General features: G+C 44.0%; 1 protein-coding gene across 5 annotated transcripts in view; it reads right to left on the bottom strand.

Annotated features, from left to right (window-relative positions):
• The window catches only part of CD247 (CD247 molecule), a 385,722-nt gene that overhangs the window by 152,612 nt on the left and 206,442 nt on the right, over positions 1-26,668 (bottom strand). Inside the window, exon 1 of one of the 5 annotated variants that reach the window (XM_069635939.1) lies at positions 6,026-6,612. The exons of 3 other annotated variants lie outside the window; for them this stretch is intronic. In XM_069635939.1, coding sequence (XP_069492040.1) covers positions 6,026-6,050 — 25 coding nt within the window. In that variant the 5' untranslated portion in view covers positions 6,051-6,612. Of the gene's footprint in view, positions 1-6,025; positions 6,613-26,668 lie in introns of those variants that run through there. One more of the 5 variants, XM_069635940.1, reaches the window with a different exon arrangement.

The following is a 26,668-nucleotide window of genomic DNA, read 5'->3' as shown; positions in this document are numbered from 1 at the left end:
CTTTGCAGCTGTGGGTTCCGTCTGAGCTGCTCTACCGACTTGGACCGCGCTGTCCCTCTTCCTCCGTCAGGTAAGTCAGCTGCTTTTCAGTAGGGAGAAGGGTTTTTCCACTTCCAACCCTCGAGAGACGCTTCGCCTTCTCGCCCCACGTCACGGTCCACCTTGCTTCTCTCTGCCACACAGCCGACTTGCTTGTGTCTCCTCCAGGGAGGACTGAACTTCCTCTCCTGTTTGTGACTTGACCAATAGGAATTCTGGAACCCCTAGAGTGTTCACTGGTGTTTCCAGGAATGCTCTACAGGCTTCCGCATTGCCTCCTCATCTCAGTACCTGTTCTATAGTCCTCCCTTGGGTAGACTTGGGTAGACTATACTCTTCCTCGACCCAGTACTTATACTATACTTCTCCCTTGGGTCGACTAGAGTCTTGCTCGTCTCAGTACTTATGGTTTTGGTTACATGACACATGTGCATGTGGTTACAAGGTAAGGGTGGGATAGGTGAGGGGATTGGAGTGGAGTATACTTTGTTCTCCTTGGATAGTTGTCGCTGCGCCCACAGGGGGATCCATCCACATGAGATCCTCCCACTGAGCACCACCCCCAGGGGGACTCTCGGGTAGCAGCCTCACCTTCCTGGCCTAATGGGAAGGGGTTCCACCCTGGAGAGAAGTGACAACATACAAAGATTAATCACAAGAGCCATAGATTAAAGACCCCTGGTCTATTTCAAATCTCAGCAAGGCCAACTAACCCCATCATTCTTCTGGTGTCACGAAATTGAGTACCATTAAATTGGGGGAAAATAGCTGTCACTATTACATCGATTAGAAGGAGATATCTGTTACGATGCGCTATATGAAAACCTGGTATTCTTATAACATATTGTTACATTTTGGGGCTATAGGAAATCCCACTGGCAGAGATCTGTCTTTTCCAGGAGGGGCAGATTCATAATATTTTCTGTTTTTAGATCATATATATGCAGTCCGTTTGCATTGAGATTGTTTTGTTTAGTTCCTATGTCATAGGTACCTACAGGGTATGTTCAGCTCCACCTGTTGGTTAATGTGTAGCAAGGAGAAGGCCTTTTGGAAAACCTATAGTTGAAGAAATAGTGTGGTATTACCCATTTTTGCCGAATTACATTTTTGCCAAATGTTGCTGCATTTTATACCACTATTCTTTACTGCAAAGATATAGATGGGGGGTTTGGGTTATTACGAACACAAGGGGGGAGGGTAAAGGGGGATGCAGGAGTTTACCCCCACCTTCTGGTAAAATCTGCAAGAGGAAATTACTCAAAAGCGTCATTCAGCAACAAAACCGTTGGGAAATCTTCATAGATCCAAGATTGTACCCCTTTGCCCCTTAACTGGCTTCCTACTTGCAGTGATAGATATTCTTTTGCTACCCTGTGGCATTCTATTTGCTCCTTCTGAAGGAGATTAGTACATTATTTTGAAAATGTGTCCTACATATTTGCCTTTGCCTATTTATGTTGAAAAAAATGATTACGTAGCACCATTTGTTTGTATGAAAAGTGTCCCTTCATCTACCTTTGTATCAAGGGGGGATAGAAGATTTGACGTTTTTGTCCCAAGGCTTTGGAACAGTATTCCCAGAGAGAACTGTTGACCCTGAGTTTCGTAAGGCCCTAAAAATGTTCCTGTTTAGATAAATTGTTTATTAATAGGTCTATGTTATGAATCCTGTCTATACCCGAGGATGGCTGTAAATCTATTTGCGCAACCATTTCTTTTTCGATGCCAACTTCTCCACTATACGGTTTGGTTCGTTATGAGCACAATATAAATTCTCAAAATCAAAATCATAAATTCTCAAAAAATTCAAATCAGAATGAATTTATAACAAAACTTCAATAATGAAAAAATATTGAATGTTTTATTTTTTTTGTTTGGGGGATCCTCCCAGGCCCCATTTCACCTTGCTTTTAGACCCACCCAACCCACTCCCCACTCGTTTTAACCCCTTACCTCGTCCCCATTTATAGATTTTATTTTATCAATATTTTTTCGTTGTAAATGTTTTCGTTGTAAATTCATTCTCTGCTTTTTATTTGTTTACATTACTGGATACCATACATGATAGTGGCAAGTACTGTTTTTTTAGATTTCAGTCACATGAGACACTTACCAAAGTACTTTCGCTAAAACCATATAATGCTCTATTCCTTATGCCAAAGATGGGCCATAGGGTAACCAGAGTACAGCTTGACCAAAGGAGAGAATCCAAAAGCCCTAGATTGAAAATGATTTTTCCTAGCGTGTAAGAAAGGACTCCATTTTATGCTTTTAGAGATGACAAATAGCTGAACGAATCGCAAAAAAATGTGGTGTGATATTGGGCTGTAAATCCAGTAGGCAAAGCTGGACACTATGGACCGGATTCACAGAATGTTTCTCAATGGGATTGCACCATTATAAAACGGCTCTGTGAATCAAGCCCTATGACAGGTCATGAGATGCGATTGGCAATGTCAAAGTCAAGTTTTGCACACCAAAAATCTGTCCATTTATTAATTTGTTTATTTATTGCACTTATAAAGCCCACAACAGCCAGGGGGCATCGCAGCGCTGTTACAACCAGTTACGTACAGTTCATGACAATGAGGCTTAGTACTAGTGGCACAGCATTAGGCATGCACTTGGCTAAAAGTGGTCCTTGTGGAATTTCAGTGGAAAGTAGGCCTGGAGGGATCTAGGTAAACAACCAGGTTTTTGGGAAAGTCCAGTATGAGGGTTCTGCTCTAAGAGTAGGTGGCAAGGAGTTCCACTGTTTCGCTGCGATGAATGGGAAACGTGCGCCTCCTGCTTTGGAACGTTTGACTTTAGGCTGGCGGAGGTAATGGGCATATGAGGTCTTTGTTGGCCTAATAATGTGGTATTGATTTTGTGTGACAGATATGGTGGGGGGCGGTATTACTAAGATATTACGCTATTTATCCACCTATCTACCCAGTTCTTATCTCTTACGCATAAGGTATAGCAACCTCGAGGTTTTCATTAACCTCTATGAGCCCTGTCTGTCCTTCACGTGCGCTCTGAGGCCTATGGACATGTGTCTCGTAATACATATTAAAATAAATAAATAAATAACAAAAGCAGTTGATGTTAATCCAAGCACTTGGCTTCTCTAAATTATCAATATGCTCTTTAAATGTGGTCGCATGCATTAAATCTGGGGACGCAAACTATCACTTTAGTTACCCTAGGTTGGACACATGTCCTCTGCCAATGCAAAGGTATATTTTTCAAAAAGCTGCTTTATTCATTTGCAACAATTTACATCATGTTGTGCCATGTAATGTGCAGCAGTCTGAGGTTCAGTCATTTAATGGCCCTTAGTTGGTTTGGATTTTTAACATTGTATATTAAGTTGAATTTCCAGTGGACAGCCAACATGCATTTCATGTCTTATGCGCTTTCTCATGGCTGCAAGACTCTCAATACTGAAGCTGGGCAGATAGCACAATACCAACACGCTCGGCGTTGGAACAGTAAGATGCCATGCAACAAGGGTTTGATAACCCGGTCGGGCTGACGCTCGGCGTGGGAACAGTAAGATGCCATGCAACAAGGGTTTGATTCCTCGGTCGGGTTGACGCTCGGCATGGGAACAGTAAGATGCCATGCAACAAGGGTTTGATACCCCGGTCGGGCGGGCTGACGCTCGGCGTGGGAAAAGTAGGATGCCATGCAACAAGAGTTTGATACCCCGGTCGGGTTGACGCTCACTGTGGGAACAGTAAGATGCCATGCAACAAGGGTTTCATACTCCGGTCGGGCTGACGCTCGGCGTGGGAACAGTAAAATGCCATGCAACAAGGGTTTGATTCCTCGTCGGGTTGACGCTCGGCATGGGAACAGTAAGATGCCATGCAACAACGGTTTGATATCCCGGTCGGGCTGATGGTACAAAGTCCTTTCATTGCCCGTAATTACAACACCTGGCTTTGAAACATGCACAGAATAAAGAACAAGTTAAACAACATTTTTAGGGGGGATGGGAAAGGGCAGATAAGTGGTTGGGGGTATGGAATAGGGAAAAATAGGTGGGGGAGGTGGGTTTGGGAGGGTATCCCCCCAAAAAACAAAACAAAATTCGATGAACATTTTCATTATTCTGTGCACGTTCAAAAGCCAGACGTTGTAATTACTGGTGCTGAAAGAACATAGAACCGGGCCGACGCTCAGCGTGGGAACAGTAAGATGCCAAGCAACAGGGGCTTGATACCCCTTTCGAGCTGACTCAGCCCTTCATCCTCCCAAAGCCTGATAAATTGAGTACCAGGAGTGCATAATAATGGTGACACTGATTATTATATCACTTAGAAACAGAAAGAACCCGCTATGAAGCACTAAATAAATTACCAAATTATTATTATTATTTAATTTAATAACATTTATACTATCCTGGGGAGGAAGGATAGCTCAGGTGCAACGCATTTGTCTTGGAAGCAAGACAACGCAGCGCAGCACAGGTTCCAATCCCGATCCCGTGCTTAATGCACGTTATAAATGAACAATTATAATGATAAAGGTGTTCTTCATTCCCAATATTAATATTCATTTTTCTATCTGGTATGAAGGATTGATTAATTCATAGATCTCACATTTTAAGCAGAGTCTGTCACCATTGCTGGCTGTAATTACGACATTTCAAATAATTGACCATACTTGCAAAAAGCCCAAACATTGCTATCTATGAAAAACATGTATTTGTGTATTGGTGAAAACGTATACTTCCATCTCTTGCAATGATGCCAGTGTAATCTAATTAAAATACCCCAAAAATTCCCATATTGGATTTAAAGTCATTTCAAAACAAAAACGCCTGACATACAGGGAACTACTTGGTATAGAATTACTACACACGCACATAAAGACGTCAGACATGTTACTAATGTGAACGCAACACATGAAATAACTCCTTATCATCTCAGTGTCTTATCTTCAGAACTTCAGTAATTTGCATCCAAGCTGGGAGATGTTTGCCATCGGCAATCACAGTTAAAAAACACGCCTCCCGGCTACCCACCATGACTTTTCCTTCCCCTTATCCCAAGTTTCCACCATGCTGTGTTGTTGTGGTTGTTATCTAACCCGCCTTATCCTTTCACCTCCTCTCTAGCCCCCCCCCAGCCTTCTTTTCTTCTACCCAAAGAGCAAGGTCTCACGACACCCTGGCATGGGTCTATGTTCTTTTCAGAGCCATCTTAAGCACTTTTGGGGCCCGGGGCACAGCCCTTTTTGGGTCCCCCCCTCCACCGAACCGATCACAACCCAAAGTATGATATGTTGCCTCGCAGCAATCAAAATGAGCGGTAGTGAATGCACAAACTATGTATACCACAGTGAACACAAACCATTACAGGATGAATTGATCAGTGGAGAATGTATTTGTCGAACAGGTAGGTATTAGGTTTAGACCCTCAGCAGCATGCCATAAAATATCCTAACGTGCTCTTTAAGTAAATGAACAATGGAAACAGACTTCTTTAGCTCAGGCAGCTCCGTGGGGTCCCCCCTCCAAGGTGGGGGTCCGGGTCAAGTGCCCCTTTTGCCCTCCCATAAAGTCGTCTCTGGTTCTTTTGCCACCAGGTTTTATTCTGATAAGTTTTTTTTACAAAAATCGTTCATCGAAAAATCTCATCAAATTCTTTTTTTGTCTAACCCATCCCTATCCCTTTTATGGCCTTACCCCTCCCCTTTTTTTAATGAGTTTTTCAATTCATATTTTTCGTAAAAAAACGAATTGAAAAAAACGTTCGGCTAAACGACTTTATACCCCTGGCAGGGTCCCAATATGCTGCCTCGCGGACAAGGTTAGGTGCAGTAAGACCCGTATTGTGGTGATGGGTGCAATATAAATGCTAGATTACGTAAAATAGCGAAACAATCCACTTTCCAAATGAGCGAGCAATGAACTGTTTATTTGACTACTGATACAGGTGTAGGATCAGAAAAGTGGCTCTTGAAACACAGAAAGGTGTGGAGTACTCACCCTGATTGCTAGATGACGCTCCCATCGCTTCCAAATCAAATGGTGCAAACTCCAAAAGTGCAACTCTACTCTGTTGATAAGCAAAACTGCTCAAAATGGCTGCAAATCCACAAAACTCAAACTTCTTTCGATGTTTTTGTTTCCTTTTTTCTCTGTTTTTACTTCTCTGTTATATCATTCTCTGTAATTGTATTCTCTATTATCGCTGGATGCCAGTAAAAAAAACTATAATAACTAGGGCACTAGAAAGAGGGAAGATTAGTCATGTCTATTCTTCACTTCGGTCAGTACGCAAAAGCTGACCGCCTTGCTGCAAAAAAACACAAAATGCTGCGGCTGCAGCTTTAACAAGCACACCTAAATCTTCTTACGCGTCCCCTGTTCACAAGAAGCTACCGAGCAAATTCAAAACCACGGTCACTCTATGCAAAATGCCGCTTGGTCACACCCCCCAAAAAAAAGATCAAACCCGTCTTAGTTCAGTAGACAGAAGGGTTGACCGTCATCTAATTTATGCAAAAGAGGACATGGCCACTGTGATGAGGTTTCACATTTCTTACACCAGACAATTTTTCTTTATATTTCTTTCTGCTGGTGTATTTTTTGGCATTTATAGGGACGTTGCAACATTAATATTATTATTTGGGTATTTATTGAGCGAGGACCAGCTTCGGGAAGCAACAGAGCGCTTTGCAAGTCATTTGGGGAAGGAAACGGCGAGGGAAGCAGAGATACAAGGGTGGGTGGGGGATGCTAACAACGGGGAGGGGCAGGGCAGGCACATTGGCAGCAGGGGATCTACAACAACTAGGTCAGGAAATGGGGGGTGCAGATCCCCCAGTCTCAGAATGGGTGGGGAGTGTGTGAGGACCTTGGTGTGAGGGAGGAGTTAGTGTGAGATGCTTCAAGTTAACAATGGAAACACTGCATATTGTTTACAATTTATCAAGAACCTCTTTTATGTACATTGGTTGAGGGTTGGGTCATTTTTTGGCCTATGTCTACTGGGCTCTGAGGCCAGTCCGGCATCTCAGGTGTGCTGCATATCTGAAGACAGAGGCCCTACATTGCAACAGAAGAAATATTGGTGCAGGACCCAGGGGTTGGGACACTATCAGGGGTGTTGCTAGGTCTGGAAATAATCTGGGGCTACGCTAATGCCGGGACTGTCGGGACTCGGGGCTAGCTAGCGTTTTGGTTGTAGCCACTGAGCTTCTATCCGGGACTACAAACAAAAGACCCGGGGCTATACTCCCCCCTGCTTCCTTCTAGCAACACTGATGGAACCTATACTTCGGAGCCGAACCAAACCTCTGCCACAAGGAATCCGATTTTTGGTACAGGTTCCTACAGGTGCGATTGTAATTTACAACTCAAGACTGAAAAAACACAAAGCGCTATGGCGTAAGTTATTACTTCCGGAAAATATGTGTACGTTGCACCTGATTCACAGAATAGAGCCACTTCCATCCAAAATGAATAGGATGGCATAAAGTAATTAAGTAATTGCTTCAATATCAAAATGAAAACATTACAGAAGACCGCCTTCGTGTTTTTTTCACACAGTCCATGTTTTCTTACCACAATTAGGGCCTGCTTCTCCCATACATCACACACTCTGAAATACACTTTCACACCCCACATCCAACACATGTGGAACGTTCAGGTGTAACTGACAAAAGTTTCATTGACAGCTTTGAAGTTTTGTGAAGCCTTGTAATGTTACCTTCTTCCAGTGCCAAAATGTGGGGCTGAGCCGGGGCCCTGCCCGGAGACCCCCGGTCCCATCACGACATGGCAGGACACATTAACCCGACACGGCCGTAGCCGTGACGGGAGATGTGCCTGCCATTTTAATGTCAGACAGCTGACAGAAGTGCCAGACAGCCACAACAAAGCTGTGGCTTTCTGGCACTTCTGTGTGTCACTGTCACTTCCTCTTCTGACCCCGCACATGTGGGTCAGAAGAGGAAGTTCTCATCCCTTTGTTCCCCCACCCCAGGTCAATGACCCGCAGCGAACCCTCGTGCTCCGAGATCTAATCTGCAGATTGGATCACGGAGCCCCTGGGTTCGCAGATGGTCAAAGACGGCTCAGGCTCTGTGATATATTTGCTCTGCAGAGCAGAGCACAGATCACTGAGCCCAAGGGGTCTTTGTCTGTCGGCAAAGCTTTATAAAAAATGCCTTGAATTGTGTACGTTTCAAGCCATCTTTTATAAACATAGAAATATGTAACATATTTCTATGTTTTTAAAAGGTGGCTTGAAAAGTACACACACCATAGTAAGGTAAGCACACAAGTGTGCGTACCTTACTATGGTTTGTGAACTTTCAAGTCAACTTTTATAAACATAGAAATATGTAACATTTCTATCTTTATAAAAGATGGCTTGAAAAGTACACAAACCATAGTAAGGAACGCATACAAATATATAAATGCTTACATACATTTATATATTTGTTTGTGCACCTTACTAGGGTTTGTGCACTTGTTAGGCCACGGCCACCGTGGAAGCCACGCCCCCAAATGAGGGCCCCCCTTCAATTTCTTACCCCACTTAAAGCACTGCTTCTTCCCCATCGGGACACCTCGTAAACATCCCACACCAATAAACCAAGAGAAAAAGCAATATTCCTTTAGCTAAACACTTGCAATTTATTTTATGAATTTGAAGCAAATGAGTAAGGTACTACTTTTTACAGGAGTAAGTTAAACTTAGTTCTGGAAAACTATATATGAATCTGACCGTAAAAAATGAATCTTTTGGCCAATGAGGAGTAGCAATGATCTTCAGATTAATTATACCCACCCCTCCAGAAAGAACACGCGTTCACCGACGGTAGCCGGATCTCAGTTATTCAAGGGTTCTTGTGCTATGCAAATATCGGACCCATTTTTCAGAAAATGCTGGCCGTACCCTTTTGCGGGATCATTTTAGGGGGGACATTGTATGTTACAAGCTAAAAAGAAGACATAAAGCTACTCCCCCCGCCATGAATACTTGTTTGTTTGTTTGTTTGTTTGTTTTATTTACTTATAATGCGTGCCAGACCCGAAGGTAGTCGGGCGCAACAGAAAAGAAAATGCGAAGCTTGGGTTACAGGGTCAGGTCATGGGTTACATACAGTGTACAGATACAAAATACAATATATCACAGGTAGGTGGCATTTGCAATTTACATACAAAGTACATACAAATACAATAAAGATAGAATATATATACAGACACTAGGTGGACAATGACTCAACGGCCAAGTAGGCAGAGTGAGGCGGTCCATAAAATCAAAGGCGAATAGGATAATGTTCTCCACATGAACACAGCGCACCACTTCTGACTCGCCTAGACTGACTTTTTCGCTCTTCAATGGCTAGTGGCGGCAAAGGCAAATGGAGTTGGTGTGATCATAAAGTTCCCGTGCATCATGCTGCGTCAGTTTTTATGTTTCTAAAATGGCTGCCCGAGCTGAGTGCAGGATGAAGCTATCCTACTGATATTTTAATTATTTAAAGACTGATTTTGCTATGTGCCCAGTGGGCCCTGCTGCAGTGATAGAAGTTTACCAAAAAAGTAGTGGAACTGTGACTCCGGCGGGGCCGGAGTAGGAAGGAAAGGAGCAGCGTGCAACACATTTTCCAAGGGTTGCCATCATGATGGTTGACAGTCAATTGAGTTTAAATGGATTTCAGTTTAGCTGCAACTGATATCCCCGGTGGTTATGTGGAGAAGTGTGCTTTAACTTCATAAAGAACAGTTGCGGAATGGGGATAATGGTTGCAAATGTAGTGGATCTGTTAAGAGTAACACCGCTCCCAATCGTTCCCGCTCACTTCAACCACTGCCCAGTGCACCCTAAATAGATGCCACTGCTAAGGGTAGTTACGAAAGAGGGTGTAACATTTATTTATTGCATTTGTTATACGCCCAAACCCATAGGTGTCACGGCGTAGGTTACAGAAAGCTTTACATTTCTGGTTACAGTGGAGGAAAGGTTACACAACAAAAGCAAACGGGTACACAACTATGAACACATATATTGTTAGAGCCACAACAGAAGAGTATTTACAGCAGGTTATCTGTACGTAACAGGTCAGGATAGAGCAAATCTTTGCCTAGTCGTTATTAAAGAACCAGGTCTTTAGAGATATTTTAAATTTTGGGTGCGAGGGTTCGCTTCTCAAAGTCACTGGGAGGGAGTTCCAGGTTTTCGGGGCTAGGACCTGAAAGCTCCCCCCACCTCCTGCTCTTGTAAGTTTGAAACGTGGGACACAGAGTTGGGAGCTGTAGTTAGATCTCAGTGTTCTTGTCTATGTGTTAGGCGTTACCGTATTGGTAAGGTAGATGGGGGCTGTCTTTGCTAGGCATTTGTGTGCGATGCAAAGCGTTTTGAAGAGAATTCTTGCCTTGATGGGTAGCCAGTGAGCTTCGCTTCTGATCTTTGAGATGTGGTCATATTTTTTGATGCCAAGTGCTGCTCTCAGGGATTTATTTTGTAGGAGTTGTAATTTATCGAGGTTTGCATTGGATACGCTAAGAAATAGCACATTACAGTAGTCTAATTTAGACTACTGTATTGATTTGAGAATAGGGATGGGTGTGCCATCAACGGTGATAGAGGAGTAGTCAGAGTGGAGCGATTTAATTTTGGAAGGAGCGCCCACAATGAGGATCTCTGTCTTCTCGTCATTGAGGCAAAGACTATTGACCGCCATCCAATTCTGGATGATGGTGTAGATTCTAGTTACTAAGATTGTGTCTTGCTCATGGGTCCCTGAGATGGGTATCAGGATCTGGGTGTCATCGGCGAAGTTGGTATAGATGACACCCATACCATCAAGGGCAGCAAAGAGGAGCTTAGTGTAGGCATTATACAGGGTGTGCGAGAGACATGACCCTTGCGGTACTCCTATGGGTGCTGGAATTGGATCCGCCACTACCTTGCCTAGGGCGACTCTGGATGTTTGGTCTGCTAAGAAGGATTTCACCCATAGGGTCGCATAATGGGAGAGATGGAAATGTTCTGCCAGTGTAGTGAATAGCTTCTTGTGGTCCACCAAATCAAAAGCAGCCGACTAGTATAATAGGAGTAGGATGCAGAGGTTACCTGAGTCTCTAATGGAAGCCATTTGGATTTTAAGATCCAGTAGCGCCGTTTCCATATTATGGCTGGGCCGAAAACTTGATTGTCTAGTTCTTAGTAGATTGTTTGATTCCAAATGGGCTTGGATTTGGGAGTAGGCAATTTTATCTATTATTTGCAAGAGAAAGGGGACCGTGATAATGGGTTGGTAGTTGGTAGGAACTGTGGGGTCTAGTGATGTTTTTTTCAGGGTTGGTGTGACCCACGCTTCTTTAATGCTAGTGGGGACTGTATTTGTTCTGAAGGAAGCATTGACAAAATTGGTGATGATAGGGGAGAACGTAGGTGCACACAGTTTGATTAGTTTGGCGGGAAAGCAGCCTCCTTTGCAGTTTGATGGTTTGAGCCCAGCTATGATCTCCTGGACTTGTTTTCGGTTGACCGGAGCGAAATTGAACTGCAGTTCTGGTTTGTCTGGCTTTGTACCCTGAGTCGGCTTCAAAGGGCATTTGCTGGCTAAGAGTTTTTGTTTGGCTAGGATTTTATCTTGGAGCTTTGTTATTTTGGCAGCGAGCGCATTCTGGATGGTCGTGCACCGTTCTTTGCTAGCAGGCATAGTGTTAGTGATGGGGGTGGAGTTTTCCAAGTCAAGTAATATGGTGAAGAGTTCTTTCGAATTTGAGGCTGCATTGCTGATGCAGGAGTTCAGGGCATTGGCTTTGTGTTCAATAACAGACTTTTTGTAGTTTTTGATCATTTGAACATCCCCACGCTAAGAGCTAATGGAATGTGTGCCTTTCGCCAGCATGTCAGTACTTTCACCGGTCATCTCCACTTTTTGTTTTTGAATGGGGTCTTCTTTATTACCCTCTTTTACCCTTTTAGTGCTGGAACTTCAATGATTTCCTATGTAAATTAGTCTCTTCACAAAAACATCCACACACACCCTGACCCCTCCCTACCCCAACCGCCACCTCCTGTGTAAATCAAAAGATTAATGGGGAACAGTTTGTCAACCTCCAAAGAATGGAAGGCTTGGCCAGATGTGCTGGAATTCGAACCTGTGACCGGCAGGTTGACCACACCAACGCTTAACTCACAAGCTATTTAACTGCTTGAGGGCACCCAGTTGCTGTTTCTTGTTGATCTGTTTGTACTGGTGCTTCGTTTACTTGGGAGGTTTTTGTTCAGTTTACTGCTAGCTGACCACTAGCTTATCCAAAGGATGTAGTTTGAGTATGGTTGCTGTATGTGATGATGAGACAAAGGGGGTTGTGATAGTACTGTGTGTCTGGCGGCCATCTTGCAATGACTTTCAGCTGTGCAGCGGTATATAATGGAAGCCACATGCAGGACTCCTGGAGGACAGTAATTTACTAAATAGGGGTGGGAAAAAGTCACAATTAAACTAGAGGCTTATGTTTAATGTGCTGCTAATGTTGAAGTAGACCACTGATGCACCTGGTGTGGCCAATCAGATTCCAGGGGGAGCACGTGCCACCCCAGGCCACTCCCTGGACAAGTCCCTGCATAGAGGTTGCCAGGGAGGGAAGGGTAGCCTAAATAAGCCTGTGGTCCTTTTGCTTGGAGTGATTCAGAAAGGCAGGCCACTATATGTGCAAGTAATGCCATAAGTAAGTTTTGTGTTGGTGTAACTATTAACTAAAGCCATGTCCAACTAAGGCAAGCCATATGCCTGGCATGAATTACCGGACCGACGTAAATGTTTATTATTCAGAAAGAAATCACACTTATCCTGAGAATGTCGGCCTACATGTATATAATGAATGCACCTTATGCATTGCCAATATGTACAACAAGCATTGTTTTAGTGGAAACAAAGGAACTTAAAAGCTCGGACTTGTGAGATCCCATTTTCCCCTGGCTGCAAATAATGTACCCATGCCCACTGTCACCCCCTATACGCATGCTACCAAGGTGACAGCATGTGGTGCACCTTCTCGCACTGAGTGGACCATTTGCACTTGTATCATGCATGTGTAAGCTAGAGGTGAACAAAAGATTAGGGCATGAAATGCTGGTGAGTGCCCATGAAAGGTGCAACATGGTGGTTGTCCCCCGACATGCGCATTGGCGTGACCTATCGTCTCATTGACGCACACCTTGGATCAACCATTCTTGTGGAGGTTGGTGTAATTTATGCATGTTTGATGCTCAACATTTTAAAGATAATGATGTTGTCCTTGGCCTCAAGCCCAGGGACCGTATCTCTCCAGTCCTGAAATCTCTCCACTGACTCCCGGTGGCTGCAAGGATCAAGCTCAAGACACTGCATCGTCCAGCAGAGAATGGGGGGCGGTAGATATCTCTCCTCTACAGGTGCCTCCCTCTGGAATGGCCTCCCTGTCCCTACCAAACTTGACCCGGGCCACCTGAAGTTCCAGAATCAGCTCAATGCCTTCCTTTTCGCCTGTACTTTCTCTCTCTCTCTCCTCTGCTGACCTACCTGCCTGCTGCACTGACTGGTTGCCTGGCTACCCTCAGAGTCTCACTGGGTACAAGGCTAACCAGTAGCCCTTGCACTACCTCCAGGCCTACCTCGCACTTAGGGGCTGTAACTGGAACCCTACTGTCCCCTGCCTCCTTGCACGTACCCAGAGCCGCGCTGCCCTGGCTGCACTTACTCAGATCAATGCTGCCATGATTGCACTTCCCCCTTCCCTCCTCATGGCACTTCCCCTCTCTCTCAACCCCTGCACTTTGCGTTATCGCACTTGCATGATCTGAATGACACAAGGCCTAGTAGGATCATTAGTTTTTTCCTTCCTCTGTCTTCGCTGTCTTGTCTTGTTGCGTCTAGAAACACTTGTGTACAGGTGCGTTATAAATGACTTAACCTATCATATCATATCATTTACATAGCACTTTCGCCAAAGCTCTTTACATAGAACATATTGTGACGAATTCCAGGATGTCGTCACTCCTTCCATAGGGGAGCTCCTTCCCAAGAGGCCAGGGAGGTGAGGCCGCTACATGATAGTCACCCTGCGGATGGTACTCAGCGGGTGGATCTCATGGGAGGTGAAGCCCCCTATGCTACCAGTGATGACTATCATGGGATAACGCAGTATCCACCTTACACTCTCAACTCTTCAAATTCCCACTCTCCTCACCCCCTACCCTCCTATCCTATATATGAAAGAAGTAGGAAGGAGTGAGATGAGAAAGAAAAGAGATGAGTACAATGAAGATCTGGAAGGAGAAACTGGGACCATGAAGAGGTGCAGGCCGGTGCAGATCATTCAGGGGAAACCATCTGAACGGTCTAGTCTCCAGTCACAGAACGTACTTGCGAGTGGCATGAAAACTGACGAGGGATTTAGCTAGAGAGGAAATGCAAGATGGACCGACACTGGCCAAGGAAAGCAGCAGGAGCAGACCCGGAGAAGCTGAGATGGAGAACTCCACTGGACATGCCAGGCAAACCGAAAGGCTGACTGGAAGGCACGCCAACAGCACAGCACGGCAGAACTAGGCAGTCTGCCTGCGAGAAGCAGGCAGAAGGGAAGAAGGGAAGAAGAAACCATGAAGCAGAGCCGTGGTGGGCCATAGAGTGCAGCACAAGAGCAGGGTAAGTGCACAACTAACGGCATGGCTGCAGCCAAGACTCGAAAAGGTATTTGGGTGGCTGAGCCTATGGTTGGGGGTCCCTAGAGGGTGCAGGAAACCCTCAATCCCACAGAAGAAGGAAAGTGGGGCATAGAAAATAACAGCTACAGCACATTAAAAAAGGGTATTAAGATACTACAACAAAGGGAATAGGGTCTGGGACTCTTACCAAAACGAACCGCATACCATAAGAAAAGTAGCCATTCTTCTTCGTGCCAGTGCTTGGAGGGAAGACAACCCAGTGGTATAAAATAAGAGAGGGGGAAGAAAAAAGAACGGTGAGATTGAGGCATATGACTGCAACACTTGGCAGGAGAATAAACCAAGTTTACAGGTGTTGTCAAGTGGCCTTGACATGAACTCTGGGAGTCAATCATATGAGAGCAGTACTTGACCGGGGAGTAAACCAAGTCTGCCTGAAAGAATAAAAGACTATAAAGAGAACTAATAATAATCATTTCGCATTTATAGAGCGCTACGAACCCTTGGGTATCTGAGCGCTGCTTATTATTACCCATGGTGTGTGGTGCTCATTTATCGACCTTAGAAGGATGAAAGGCTGAGTTTGGCCCTGCCGGGATTCGAAACTGCGTTCGCAAGCTCTGCACGGATGTCAAAGCAAGTGCTCTACTCGCTGTGCCACTTGAACAGCGAACTGTGAAGTTAATGTAGGTGAACATAGAACTTGGCAGGCGAGTACACCAAACCTATGTTTGGGACTAAGAGACTGAATAGATCTGCTGTTTGTAGAAACATCCAAACTACTCTTCTTCATTGCAGTACCTGGTAGGAGTGAACCAGGTCTGCCAATCAGGGTCAGGGACCCAGCACAGCTTGAGAATGCAACTACGCTACTTATTTTCATCACAGTGCCTGGTGGAGAGGAACCAGGTCGGCCAACCAGGGTCAGGAACCCATCACAGCTTGAAAGAGCATCCAGGCTACTCTTCTTCATCACAGTACCTGGTATAGGTATACCAGGTCTGCTAAGCAAGGTCAGGGACTCAGCACAACTTGGGAAAGCACCCAGGCTACTTTTCTTCATCTCAGTGTTTGGTGGCGAGAAACTAGGTCAACCAGGGTAAGGGATCCAACACAGCTTGGCACAGTATCCAAGCTACTCTTTTTCCGTTGCAGTGTCTGGCAGAAGGAAACCATCTTATCACCAAGTGGTACCATTATGGCAGTGCCAGGCAAATGCCTATCCTACGCCTGCACATAATCCAAAACTGTTGGCTTTGGCAATGCTTAAATGATAAGTGCACATGCTTAGACGAGATTGCCGATGTTTCCCTTGAATTCATCTTTGGAGAGGGTTTTCTCTGACAAATGGGTCATCAAAGCATCCAGCGCAGTGCTGGACTGACCTACAGGGAACTCTGCAGATTTACAGGTGTGCCCATTTGCCATGGGCCCCTTTTGTGCAGAATTTGTTAGATAGCTTCCCGTAGGTCGTGCCTCACTCTTAACAAATGTTATATGAAAGTGTGTGCTATGATTTTCTATTTTGTAATCCTTAATAGGATAAATGTGCTTCAGAATTCACTATTAAGGCTCATTTGTCTAAATTACGGACCCTGCAGGATATTGCGGCATGAAATGTCAAATTTTGCTGCATAAACCTTTCTTTATTGCAGCCTTTTTGGGGCACATTTTGTATTGACTGGAGGGTGTAAGATTGCCACATTACAGGAAAGAGGCAGTGTACAAGGCTACAAGAGAGCCAGTGTGCCATTATCTGTACCTTGTGTATCAATGTAATAGGAAGAGTTCCAGATGTCTAAGGCTTGTCAGAACAGTGTTTGGTTTGGCTACATTTTTGGTTTAATGTGAATGCCTATCTAATATTATTAATGATTTTGAACCTTATCAGTTGTAATTGTGAAAATATTCCCCACCTATGCTCTTCAAACACCCACACACCTCTCTCACCAACACACCTCATAAGTCTCTCCAATACCCCATCACAACTTGCATTCCTGAACCTCTCACTCTCAATCATGCACATGCTCATATGTTCTATCTCACTGCGAAGTCACAAACTCCCCAGTCCCTGCCACACTCCAAATCGCACTCTGAATTCACACATTACGCTCCCCAATTCCTCTCGCAGTATAGTCCATCATTCTTTTGTTCTACTTCTTCATCTTGCATCCTTTCTCCTATCACATCTCTATCACACTCTTCTCTCATCCTTTCTCTCAATTTGCAGCTCACTGCCTCTTTCCGGCCAACCGCTCCCTCTCTGCGTTTTGGCCCATTGCTCCCCCTAAACCCACGCTCCCTCTACTTTCTGTACCGCCGCACTGCTTCCTCCCTGCTCTCTTGCCCGCTGCTTCCCCCACTGACCCACTGCTCTCCCTCTGCTTTCTTGCCTACCACTCCACATCTCACCCATCACCCCCTCTCTCTCCTTTGCTTCTCATACTGTGACAATTTCTTAATTTAAAAAAAATTAGATTTTGGCCAGATCCTCCAAAAATTGGGTATCTAAAAACAGTGCAGAGGATATGCCATTTTGAGATAACCTATTTTTAGAAATTAGCAGGTCACCTTATTCTCAAATGTGATCTGTACATTACCATGGGGCTAAGCTGCAGCTCAAATGATGCCCTGGCCAGCCGCTTTCAAGACATTTGTGTTGGAAGCATTCTCCTGACCTGACAATGTTCTACAGACTTGCAGTGCATTTCACTGTGACGGGCCCTTAAGGGGCCTGCCACTGTAAAAGGTGATGCCAAAAAAACATATTTCTATCCCGTCTGAGGAACAGAAATGGAAGTGTGACAGCAGCAGTTCATACCTCTGCTGTCGAACTTGAACAAAATTAAATCCTTTTCAAAGCAGAAGCGTAGATTTCTCTACAATATCTGCACATTTCCATTTAAAAGTACATCTTGTTCCTAAATTTGGGATGGGCTTTTAAATTCCTAGAAACGGCCCAAGATTTTCGCAAAGGGGTGAAAAAGACCATCTGAATGGGTGCATATAAGATGAACCCATTCAGATGTCCTTTGTGGATTAGGCTGTCCTTTTTATGGCGCAAGGGATAAAATGTGCTTGCACATTTCATTTTTTGCATCAACAAAAAGTGTTCAGAACCTGGCCCCTTGTGTGTGTTTTTTAAACTGTTTTGTAAAAACTGCTGATTTTGAGTTTTTTTTAAAAAATTGCCAATTTCATGGCATTTTGCAGGATCGCAAAATCGATATAAGCTGGAGCGTCTGCTAAATGTTATTGTACAAGAACCCCCAAGCCCTATTTAGAGGGGGTTAGCTTGTTTGTACGCTGTACTATGGGACCCCTCTGAAAAACATGTCCAGGGCCACTTTTGATTCTCAGTACATCCCTGATCCAGTGTTTCCTACAATTCTGAAGCAGCTGCACTATTAGAACTTGGCCAGAGAAAATCAAATGTGTCAGAGAATGGACAAAAACAGCTTGAAAATGAGATTTACTATAGAAATGCTGGCATACATTTACTTAAGCATCATGGTTTTCTTTGGGCAAAATAAGCATGACAGGCAAGGGGATCAGCAGGGACATATACTATTGTTGTGACCATATGCTTGATATTCTTTTGGCATGAGCAGGATGATAAAGGGGTTCAACCCTGGCCTACATTGTTGTGACTGTACTTATAATATTCTTTGGGCATAAGTAGCATTAGTGAATAAGTGAATTAGGCTGTGATGGCATATGCTAATGTGACTGGTCGCATGATATTCGTTGGGTGCACACAGTAAGTTAAAGGGGCAGCACTTGCATGCATTGTTCTGACTGGCCTCATGATATGCTTTGGGAAAAACCGGATGACGGAGGAGAGTCAACATTGGCATATATAGTTGTGACCGGCCTCATAATATTCTTTGGCCACTACCAGGATGAGCATGTGTTTTACAGAGCCAATGATGGCAAATATTGTTGAGCCAGTCCTGATGATATTTGTTGGTTGCTAAATGTATGAAAATGTGTTATATGTTTCCAATGCTGACATATACTGTAGCAAAGGCACGTGGCTTTGTTTGAGGATGGCCAGCATGAAAATGTGTTGCAAAATACTCCTGTGTATTGTGGGCAGCCTGTATTCTATTGAAATATTTAATGTGAGCACCCAAAGAACTGATGGTAAATGTTATGGCTTTTCACAGACATCAACCGAAACGGCTGTCATACAATGCACCATTTGAATGCATTATTTTACAACATTTCTTGGGGGTGACCCCTGTAACATCTCTGTTTGTTCCGGTCAGGAAAAACATTTTTTTTCCTCCAACTATCTGCGGGTAAGTCGCTTTCACAAACAGAGATTTGGGGGTAGATCTTTATCCTTTGCAGCTGCCTCCCTCTGGAACAGCCTCCCTGCCTCTCTCTGTCTTGAGCCGAAGCACTTTAAGTTCTGGAAACTCCTCAAGTTCTTCCTCTTCTCTTCCTCCTTCTCTCTCCCTCTACCCTGCTAACCTTGGTTCTTATTTCCCCACCCTCCTTCTCCTACCTAACCTTGCTCAGTTTTTGCTGACTGGTTGCCTGGTTCACCTCTAGAGCCTTAAAGGTCCCAGGCCCCCCGCCAGTCTTTACACCTGTCTCCGGGCCACTGCACTGTTCAGCACTATTGCACTTTCTGCTTACGCTCTATGAGCAAGACAACGTCTCTGCACTTAACCAAGAGACCTATTGTACTGGATGCGTTTGTCCCCCCCCCCACCTCTTACTCGCACCTCTGTATGCATGCATTAACTAAATATACTAGGACTAGTAAGTTTGTTTGTCCTGTCCCTCCCTCCCCACCTTTTTTCTGTCCCCCCTCCCTAGCTTGGTCGAAACTGTAACACTTCATGCACTTAAACTAGGAGAAATGCCGTCAGACCTAGTATGCTAATCCTTCTGTTTAGATCATTGAGAAACTTCAAGGCCTAAGAATGATTATTGTATGTCCTTGTTCCCTTCCCGCCTTGAAGCGCTTTGAAGCACTCCACCTGTGTATAAGCGCTGTATAAATAAACCATTACAATTATAATTTATGTCCACTTTAAAAATTCACTAGCCACCACTGGATGGAGCTAACTGAGGGAAAGTTGCATAGTGGTTGCACATCCCGTGCCTGTTCTGTTTGCGGGGGTGGGGGTGTTGTTGCAGTGATGCTCATGCTGTTTTCTGTTCTGTGCGTATGAGACGAGGGAAGTTGTAGTGCTGCTGCTGTTCTCAGTGGGAGAAGCTTGCACTTCTGTGTCCCATGTTGTTTCTATTTCTTAAGGCCACATGTACTGCCACTGCGGTGTTGTACGCGTTGATGCCTGAGAAAAGCTTAACACTGTTACCTATTCTCTGTCTTTTTTTGTGAGGTGGAGGCTTGCAGTGCTCCTACCCATGCTAGAATATCTGGGCATGTGGGAATGTCTGGGCATGCGGGGTGCGGATCGTCATGCTTGTCCGACGTTCTTTGTTTCCATTCTATTTGTTATGGCAAATTGTCTGTCTGCCAGAAGGAGAGAGATGTTATGTGGGATTTATATAATGTGCATCTCTGTGTTTTAAAAAAAAAACACAAAAAAAAACAGGATCTTGCAGAGATGGTTCCTTCAATACGATACAACATATTCTTGTCTGCTAGCTTCCAAGACCACAGTCAGTGGAGGCCATAAATATGAGCTAGCCTAGTAAAGGCATCATCGCCACAAGATCCTGCGATGCTTCATGCGTATGGTAAAAAGTAACAAGCTTCACATTATTCCAGCCACTGTGTCAAAAGAAGGTTGTAAACAGAAGGAGTAAAGGGAATGCCATTCACACTATGTGGGGGCACTGCATGCATCTGAAGTGGCAGGGCATGTAGCTGTCGGGGTCCTGAGGGGGGTGGCAAAATTACCTTTTGCCTAGAGCGGCAACATTCCTTGCACCGGCCCTGATGAAGACGATGTATACACTCTGTTCAAAGCAGAGACTGATTTGATGATGATTAAGGCTTTGCAAGAAACAAAGACCAATTTGATGAAGACGATGTATACACTTGGTTGGAATTAGAGACTATGAAGACGATGTATACACTTGGTTGGAATTAGAGACTAGTTTGATGAAGACGATGTATACACTTTGTTGGAAACACAGACTGATTTGATGAAGACGATGTATACACTTTGTTGGAATCAGAGACTAGTTTGATGAAGACAATATATACACTTGCTTGGAATCAGAGACTGGTTTGATGAAGACGATATATACACTTTGTTGGAATCAGAGACTGGTTTGATGAAGACGATGTATACACTTCGTTGGAATCAGAGACTGTTTTGATGAAGACGATGTATACACTTTGTTGGAAGCAGAGACTGGTTTGATGAAGACGATGTATACACTTCGTTGGAAGCAGAGACTGGTTTGATAAAGACGATGTATACACTTCGTTGGAATCAGAGACTGTTTTGATGAAGACGATGTATACACTTCGTTGGAAGCAGAGACTGGTTTGATGAAGACGATGTATACACTTCGTTGGAATCAGAGACTGGTTTGATGAAGACGATGTATACACTTCGTTGGAAGCAGAGACTAGTTTGATGAAGACGATGTATACACTTCGTTGGAAGCAGAGACTGGTTTGATGAAGACGATGTATACACTTCTTTGGAATCAGAGACTGGTTTGATGAAACGATGTATACACTTTGTTGGAAGCAGAGACTGGTTTGATGAAGATGATGTATACACTTTGTTGGAAGCAGAGACTGGTTTGATGAAGACGATGTATACACTTCGTTGGAAGCAGAGACTGGTTTGATGAAGACGATGTATACACTTTGTTGGAATCAGAGACTAATGAAGACGGTGTATACACTTCTTTGGAATCAGAGACTGGTTTGACGTTGATAAACATTTTGCAAGACACAAAGAGTAGTTTGATGAAGACGACGTATAAACTTTGAAAGAATCAGCGACTGATTGATGAAGATGATGATACACGTCATGCAAGAATCAAAGATCGAATTGATGAAGATGATGTATATGTTTTGCAAGATTGGTATAATGATCGGTGCGGATGATGTATACGGTGTGCAAAAATCGACGATCGATTTGAGGAAGACGTTTTTTCAAGAATTGGAGACTGACCTCATGAAGATAATATACAAGTGTTATACAGTGTTCATATCCCTCGTTTAACGTTTAGATCGGGAAATCAAACCCATGGAACTTAATAAACATGTTTACACATAAATGCACAAGCTAAAGTGAAATGCAGACATGGTGCAATTTGCGTGTGCATAGGCAGTAATACATGGATCATGCTTGTGTATGTCCGCGTGCCACTGGACACCATGCTTTACCTCTATCACAAACTGTGTGCATGCCAAAACAGTGCTGCCCCACATGAGCCAGCCCAGAGAGCGCAGGGAAGAGGTATTTGAAGGGTTAATAAAATGTATTAAGGGTTAATAAAGGAGACGGCTCAGCCTGCTGTGGTTGGCCCTACATCTTAACTGTGAAGTAACAGAAAGCCCCTCGCTAGGTGCTTCCTCTGACCTCCATTCTACCCCCGCCCCCTCCACCACACATACAGCCAAAGGCACGCACACCGACAGCCCACAGACGAGTGCACAGACGACCTCGCTTTCACAGGCCCAGACCCGACTGCAACAAAACCACACAATGCTTTGGACACCTGACACACACACACACACACACACATACACACACACAGAGGCTAACTCAAAGAAAAGTGATCGGCGGCCATTGTAGTCTCCGTTTCCAGGTGTTCGCTAAGCTGCACCACAGCCGTGATGCTTATCATCCGTCCTCTGACCAGGGGTCCCTCTAGGTTAGGGTGCAGGCGTTAGAGGAAAAAAGATAAGTTGCTGCTAAATTTGGGCTTTGGTGCCTACCCTTAAAGCGAATCCTTGACGATAAAGCAATCCTAGTATGGGTTGGCCTTCTATACTGTACCACTTACCAAGATAGCTGGTAAGATAGCTCTGTGAGTTTAGCACTCACTTCAGATATCTGTCTTCAGCCCGCAGGACAACATGTTCGAATTCCGTTAGGACCGAATTAGTCCAGCCAGGTTGATCATTTTAGTTCCATTAAAGTGGATGGTAACACCTTCAATTACCTCGTCTTGAAAGCACAAGGAATGCGGCGCGAAAGCTGATATTTTTAGTATTTTAAAACAAAAACACATGGGCCTCTTTCCAAGTTTGGCGCTGTGGGGAAAAAGTGAGGATAATTCCGTTACCACCACTTGTTTTCTCAGTAATGAATTACCACTGTATTTCCTGCTCTGTGGAATTATAATTTTTGGCAGATTTACACTTGGCAGAATTAAAGTGTGGTAAATCTGCCAGTTTTTGGAGGTAAAGTAAAGGATTCCCCTCCAGCTGCTGGAGGAGAATCCTCCACTTTACCACCAAATATCCGCAGATTCACAGTGCAGTAATTCCGACGACAGTAAATCTGGCAAAAATCCTCCGGGAGTCCTGTGCACTCAAAGAAAGGGGAATTGCACTGCCCTACCACCACTTGTAATCCTGTGGTAAATCTATATGACCAAGTGACTGTAACGGTAGCTGATTTTGGTGCTAATTCAGGAGATTTACTGCCGAATTACCACCAAACTCGGAATGAGGGCCATAACATTCAAAATATGGAGACCGAATGCACATCTGATCACAAGCAGCAGAACAGCACATCCTTAGATGCTGGTAAAATCCAAGCAATGGTTGAGGTCAAATGGTGTAATATGATCCTGAGGTAAGGCAAGATCTGTCCGTGGTCCACACTGTCATGATATGATATGATATTTATAATGTGCTTAATATCCAGAGGTTTCTAAGCCCTGACCCGGGGATCGAAACTGTGTGGCTCTGCGTCGTCTTGCTTCCAAGGCGAGCACGTTGCCGCTGAGCTATCCTCCCGAGACTGGGAAGATACGCGTCTGAAGGGAACTGATCATGGACTCCTGGAAAGATACGCGTCTAAGATCCGTGGTCCACACTGTTATGAAGGGAACTGATCACGGACTCCTGGAAAGATACGTGTCTGAGATCCGTGGTCCACACTGTTATGAAGGCAACTGATATGGACTCCTGGAAAGATATGCGTCTGAGATCCATGGTCCACACTGTTTTGAAGGGAATTGATCATGGACTCCTGGAAAGATACGCGTCTGAGATCCGTGGTCCACACTGTTATGAAGTGAACTGATCACGGACTCCTGGAAAGATACGTGCCTCAGATCCATGGTCCACACTGTTATGAATGGACCTGATCATGGACTCCTGGAAAGATACGCGTCTGAGATCCAAGGTCCACACTGTTATGAAGGGAACTCATCATTGACTCCTGGAAAGATACGCATCTGAGATCCGTGGTCCACACTGTTATGAAGGGAACTGATCATGGACTGCTGGAAAGATACGCGTCTGAGATCCGTGGTCCACACTGTTTTGAAGGGAACTGATCATGGACTCCTGGAAAGATATGCGTCTGAGATCCATGGTTAACACGGTTATGAAGGGAACTGATCATGGACTCCTGGAAAGATACGCGTCTGGGCTCCTATTGCAGTTTTCTGTTTCGCATTTTCATTATTATTATTATGGGTTTTATTGAGCATGGACCTAGGTTCTGGAAGCAACAAAGTGCTTTATAAGTACTCAGTGAGGGAAGCAGAACGCAAGGGATCAATACAAGGAAGCAGGGAACCTTCATACAGGGGAGGGGCTGGGTGGGCAATTTTCCAGTAAGGGGTCTACAAGCAACCAGAGGAGGAAGCAGGGGGCATATAAGGGATATGACAACTATTTGGAATCTCTGAGGTGAAATATGCCAAAATAGTTATGTGGGTTAGTAGACATATGTCACAGTTAAGCAGGCAAGGTTCAAAATGAAGAGGTGAAATGAGTTGTATTCAGGTGGGTAATATTAACACACGTTATTTGAAGAGTTAGAAAGCTGTAAGACTGTTACAGCGCAAGTCTCATAACACAGCTCACAATATGTGAGAAATGCAGTGTCACCTCACGAATACAAATGCTCAGAAATAAACATTGCTCACTTGGGCATACGGGATTTGATCAGTGAGCGCAGTAAAGGTGCAACTGCTTCTTGGCGCATGCATGGGTGGGAAATGGCAGTGTGCTGGTTTGAATTACCGCGTAGCCATCCAAAGGAGCCATCATGCCCCACAGACTTTGCCACTGCTCTGGCCATGATCCTGCGTTTTAAGGGGTTGCACTGACAGTCCTCCACCCATATCCAGTATCCTGCCGAGAATGATTTGATTCCCGAAAAGCCTGCGGGTTCAACACCACCTCACGATAAAAGGTCCTTCTACCCCTGCAGCCCCCGGTAACTCCCACTCCCTCACGGTTATGTGGTGGGGAAGAACAGACATGGCCCCTGTGATATTTTGGTGAGAACATTTTGGCAGGGTGCCAAAATACTTATTATTTGGCTTACACCTTAAAGCAGATTTTATTCTACGGCTATTCCCATATCCCCTAATATTGTCCCCCTTGCATTGTAACCAAGCAGGTCAAGGCTCCTAATAAGATCTAGATTACCTGGGTTTACACATTCTGCTATTATTCGCAGTCCCATTTCTTCGTCACAGTACTGAATAAAGGATATCACATACCTGTGTAATGTTACTAATATAAATGAAGACAAGACAGCTTGAAGGATTCTGGACCCAAACTCTGCTGTCGAAGACTGATTGCCAGCTTCTAATCCCAAATGAAAGTGTGCGGCCGGGCCCATGTGGCTGCAGTGCACATCTCTGCGATGGACACTCCCTGGCTTTCTGCCCATGATAGTGTCATTCCTCTGGTTGGTCGTCCTGGGATGGCACCTGGCAGTCCCACTCCAGTTTGTTCACATGTCCTGGATAAACCACTATCTAGCAACCAAAATGTACATACATTTCTATATCTATTCCAGTTGTTTTGTCCAGTAACGGTGGAAGTCTTAGTTTTCATAAACAAACACACTGCACACAGTCACTCTCTATTCAACTTTAAATACAGGAATGTTCTTTGACCAACTTTTCATTGACGAAATAACTAAATTAATCATGACGACAATTTGGTTAATTAAACTGTAAGATCTTAAATCTGGCTGTACTTGTCTCAGTTAACATTATACGATAGGCACAAAATATAGTATTTGAAAAGTATTTGAGTTAGTTAATTCATACATTAGTCTACTCAGATAAACCGAAAAACATGTTGTAAAAGAAAATAATAAGCTCTTTTTGGTCTCCCGTTGTTTTAACAAAGTAAATCATTTCGAGATAATTAGCTTTGTTGCAATTTCTTCAAATTACATTTTGGCAAAGTAATTGTCTACATATATTTAAGGTGTATGAGGGTTGATGGGGAATTGGGATGGGGTGGGGAAAAGGGTATCCGGGTGACCCCCCCCCACCCTCTTAAAACAAATAAAAAAAAATGTTTGAAGTAATTGCAAGCAGTAAATTACCACAAAGTAATTTAATTTGTTATAATAACGTAGAACCCTCTTTTTAATTCACACAAAAGTAAGGTCACATTTAATTTATACTTAGTGCATACAAGAACATCCTGCTATAATACATGGCATCTTACAATGCCTGTATAAAACCCTGTAAATGATGTCCTTATTTATTTATTTATTTTATTTTATTGGTTTAAATGTAAACCTTTAAAATGTTACACAAACAAAACAAAACAACAATTAACACATTAATATTATGCCCCATCTATCCTCCTCCCTTCTCACATCCCATGTCATGTTATTCCAGCAGACCTCGCCTGATCGAGGTTTTTGCGTTACTGAATCGTCCTTAAATTTACGTGACATCTTTAGCTAGAGGCCGTTCAATTGCATTTTTTAGTCTCTCTTCAATTACGGCCAAAAAAGAAGTCAGGGGCATAATTAATTTCATGTCCAAACCATTCCACATTC

The sequence above is a fragment of the Ambystoma mexicanum genome, chromosome 7p, assembly GCF_040938575.1.
Source record: "Ambystoma mexicanum isolate Mex_15411 chromosome 7p, UKY_AmexF1_1, whole genome shotgun sequence".
In the NCBI taxonomy this organism is placed as follows: Eukaryota; Metazoa; Chordata; class Amphibia; order Caudata; family Ambystomatidae; genus Ambystoma; species Ambystoma mexicanum.
Note: the sequence above shows the minus strand (reverse complement) of the source record. Positions and strands in the feature narration are given on the sequence as shown.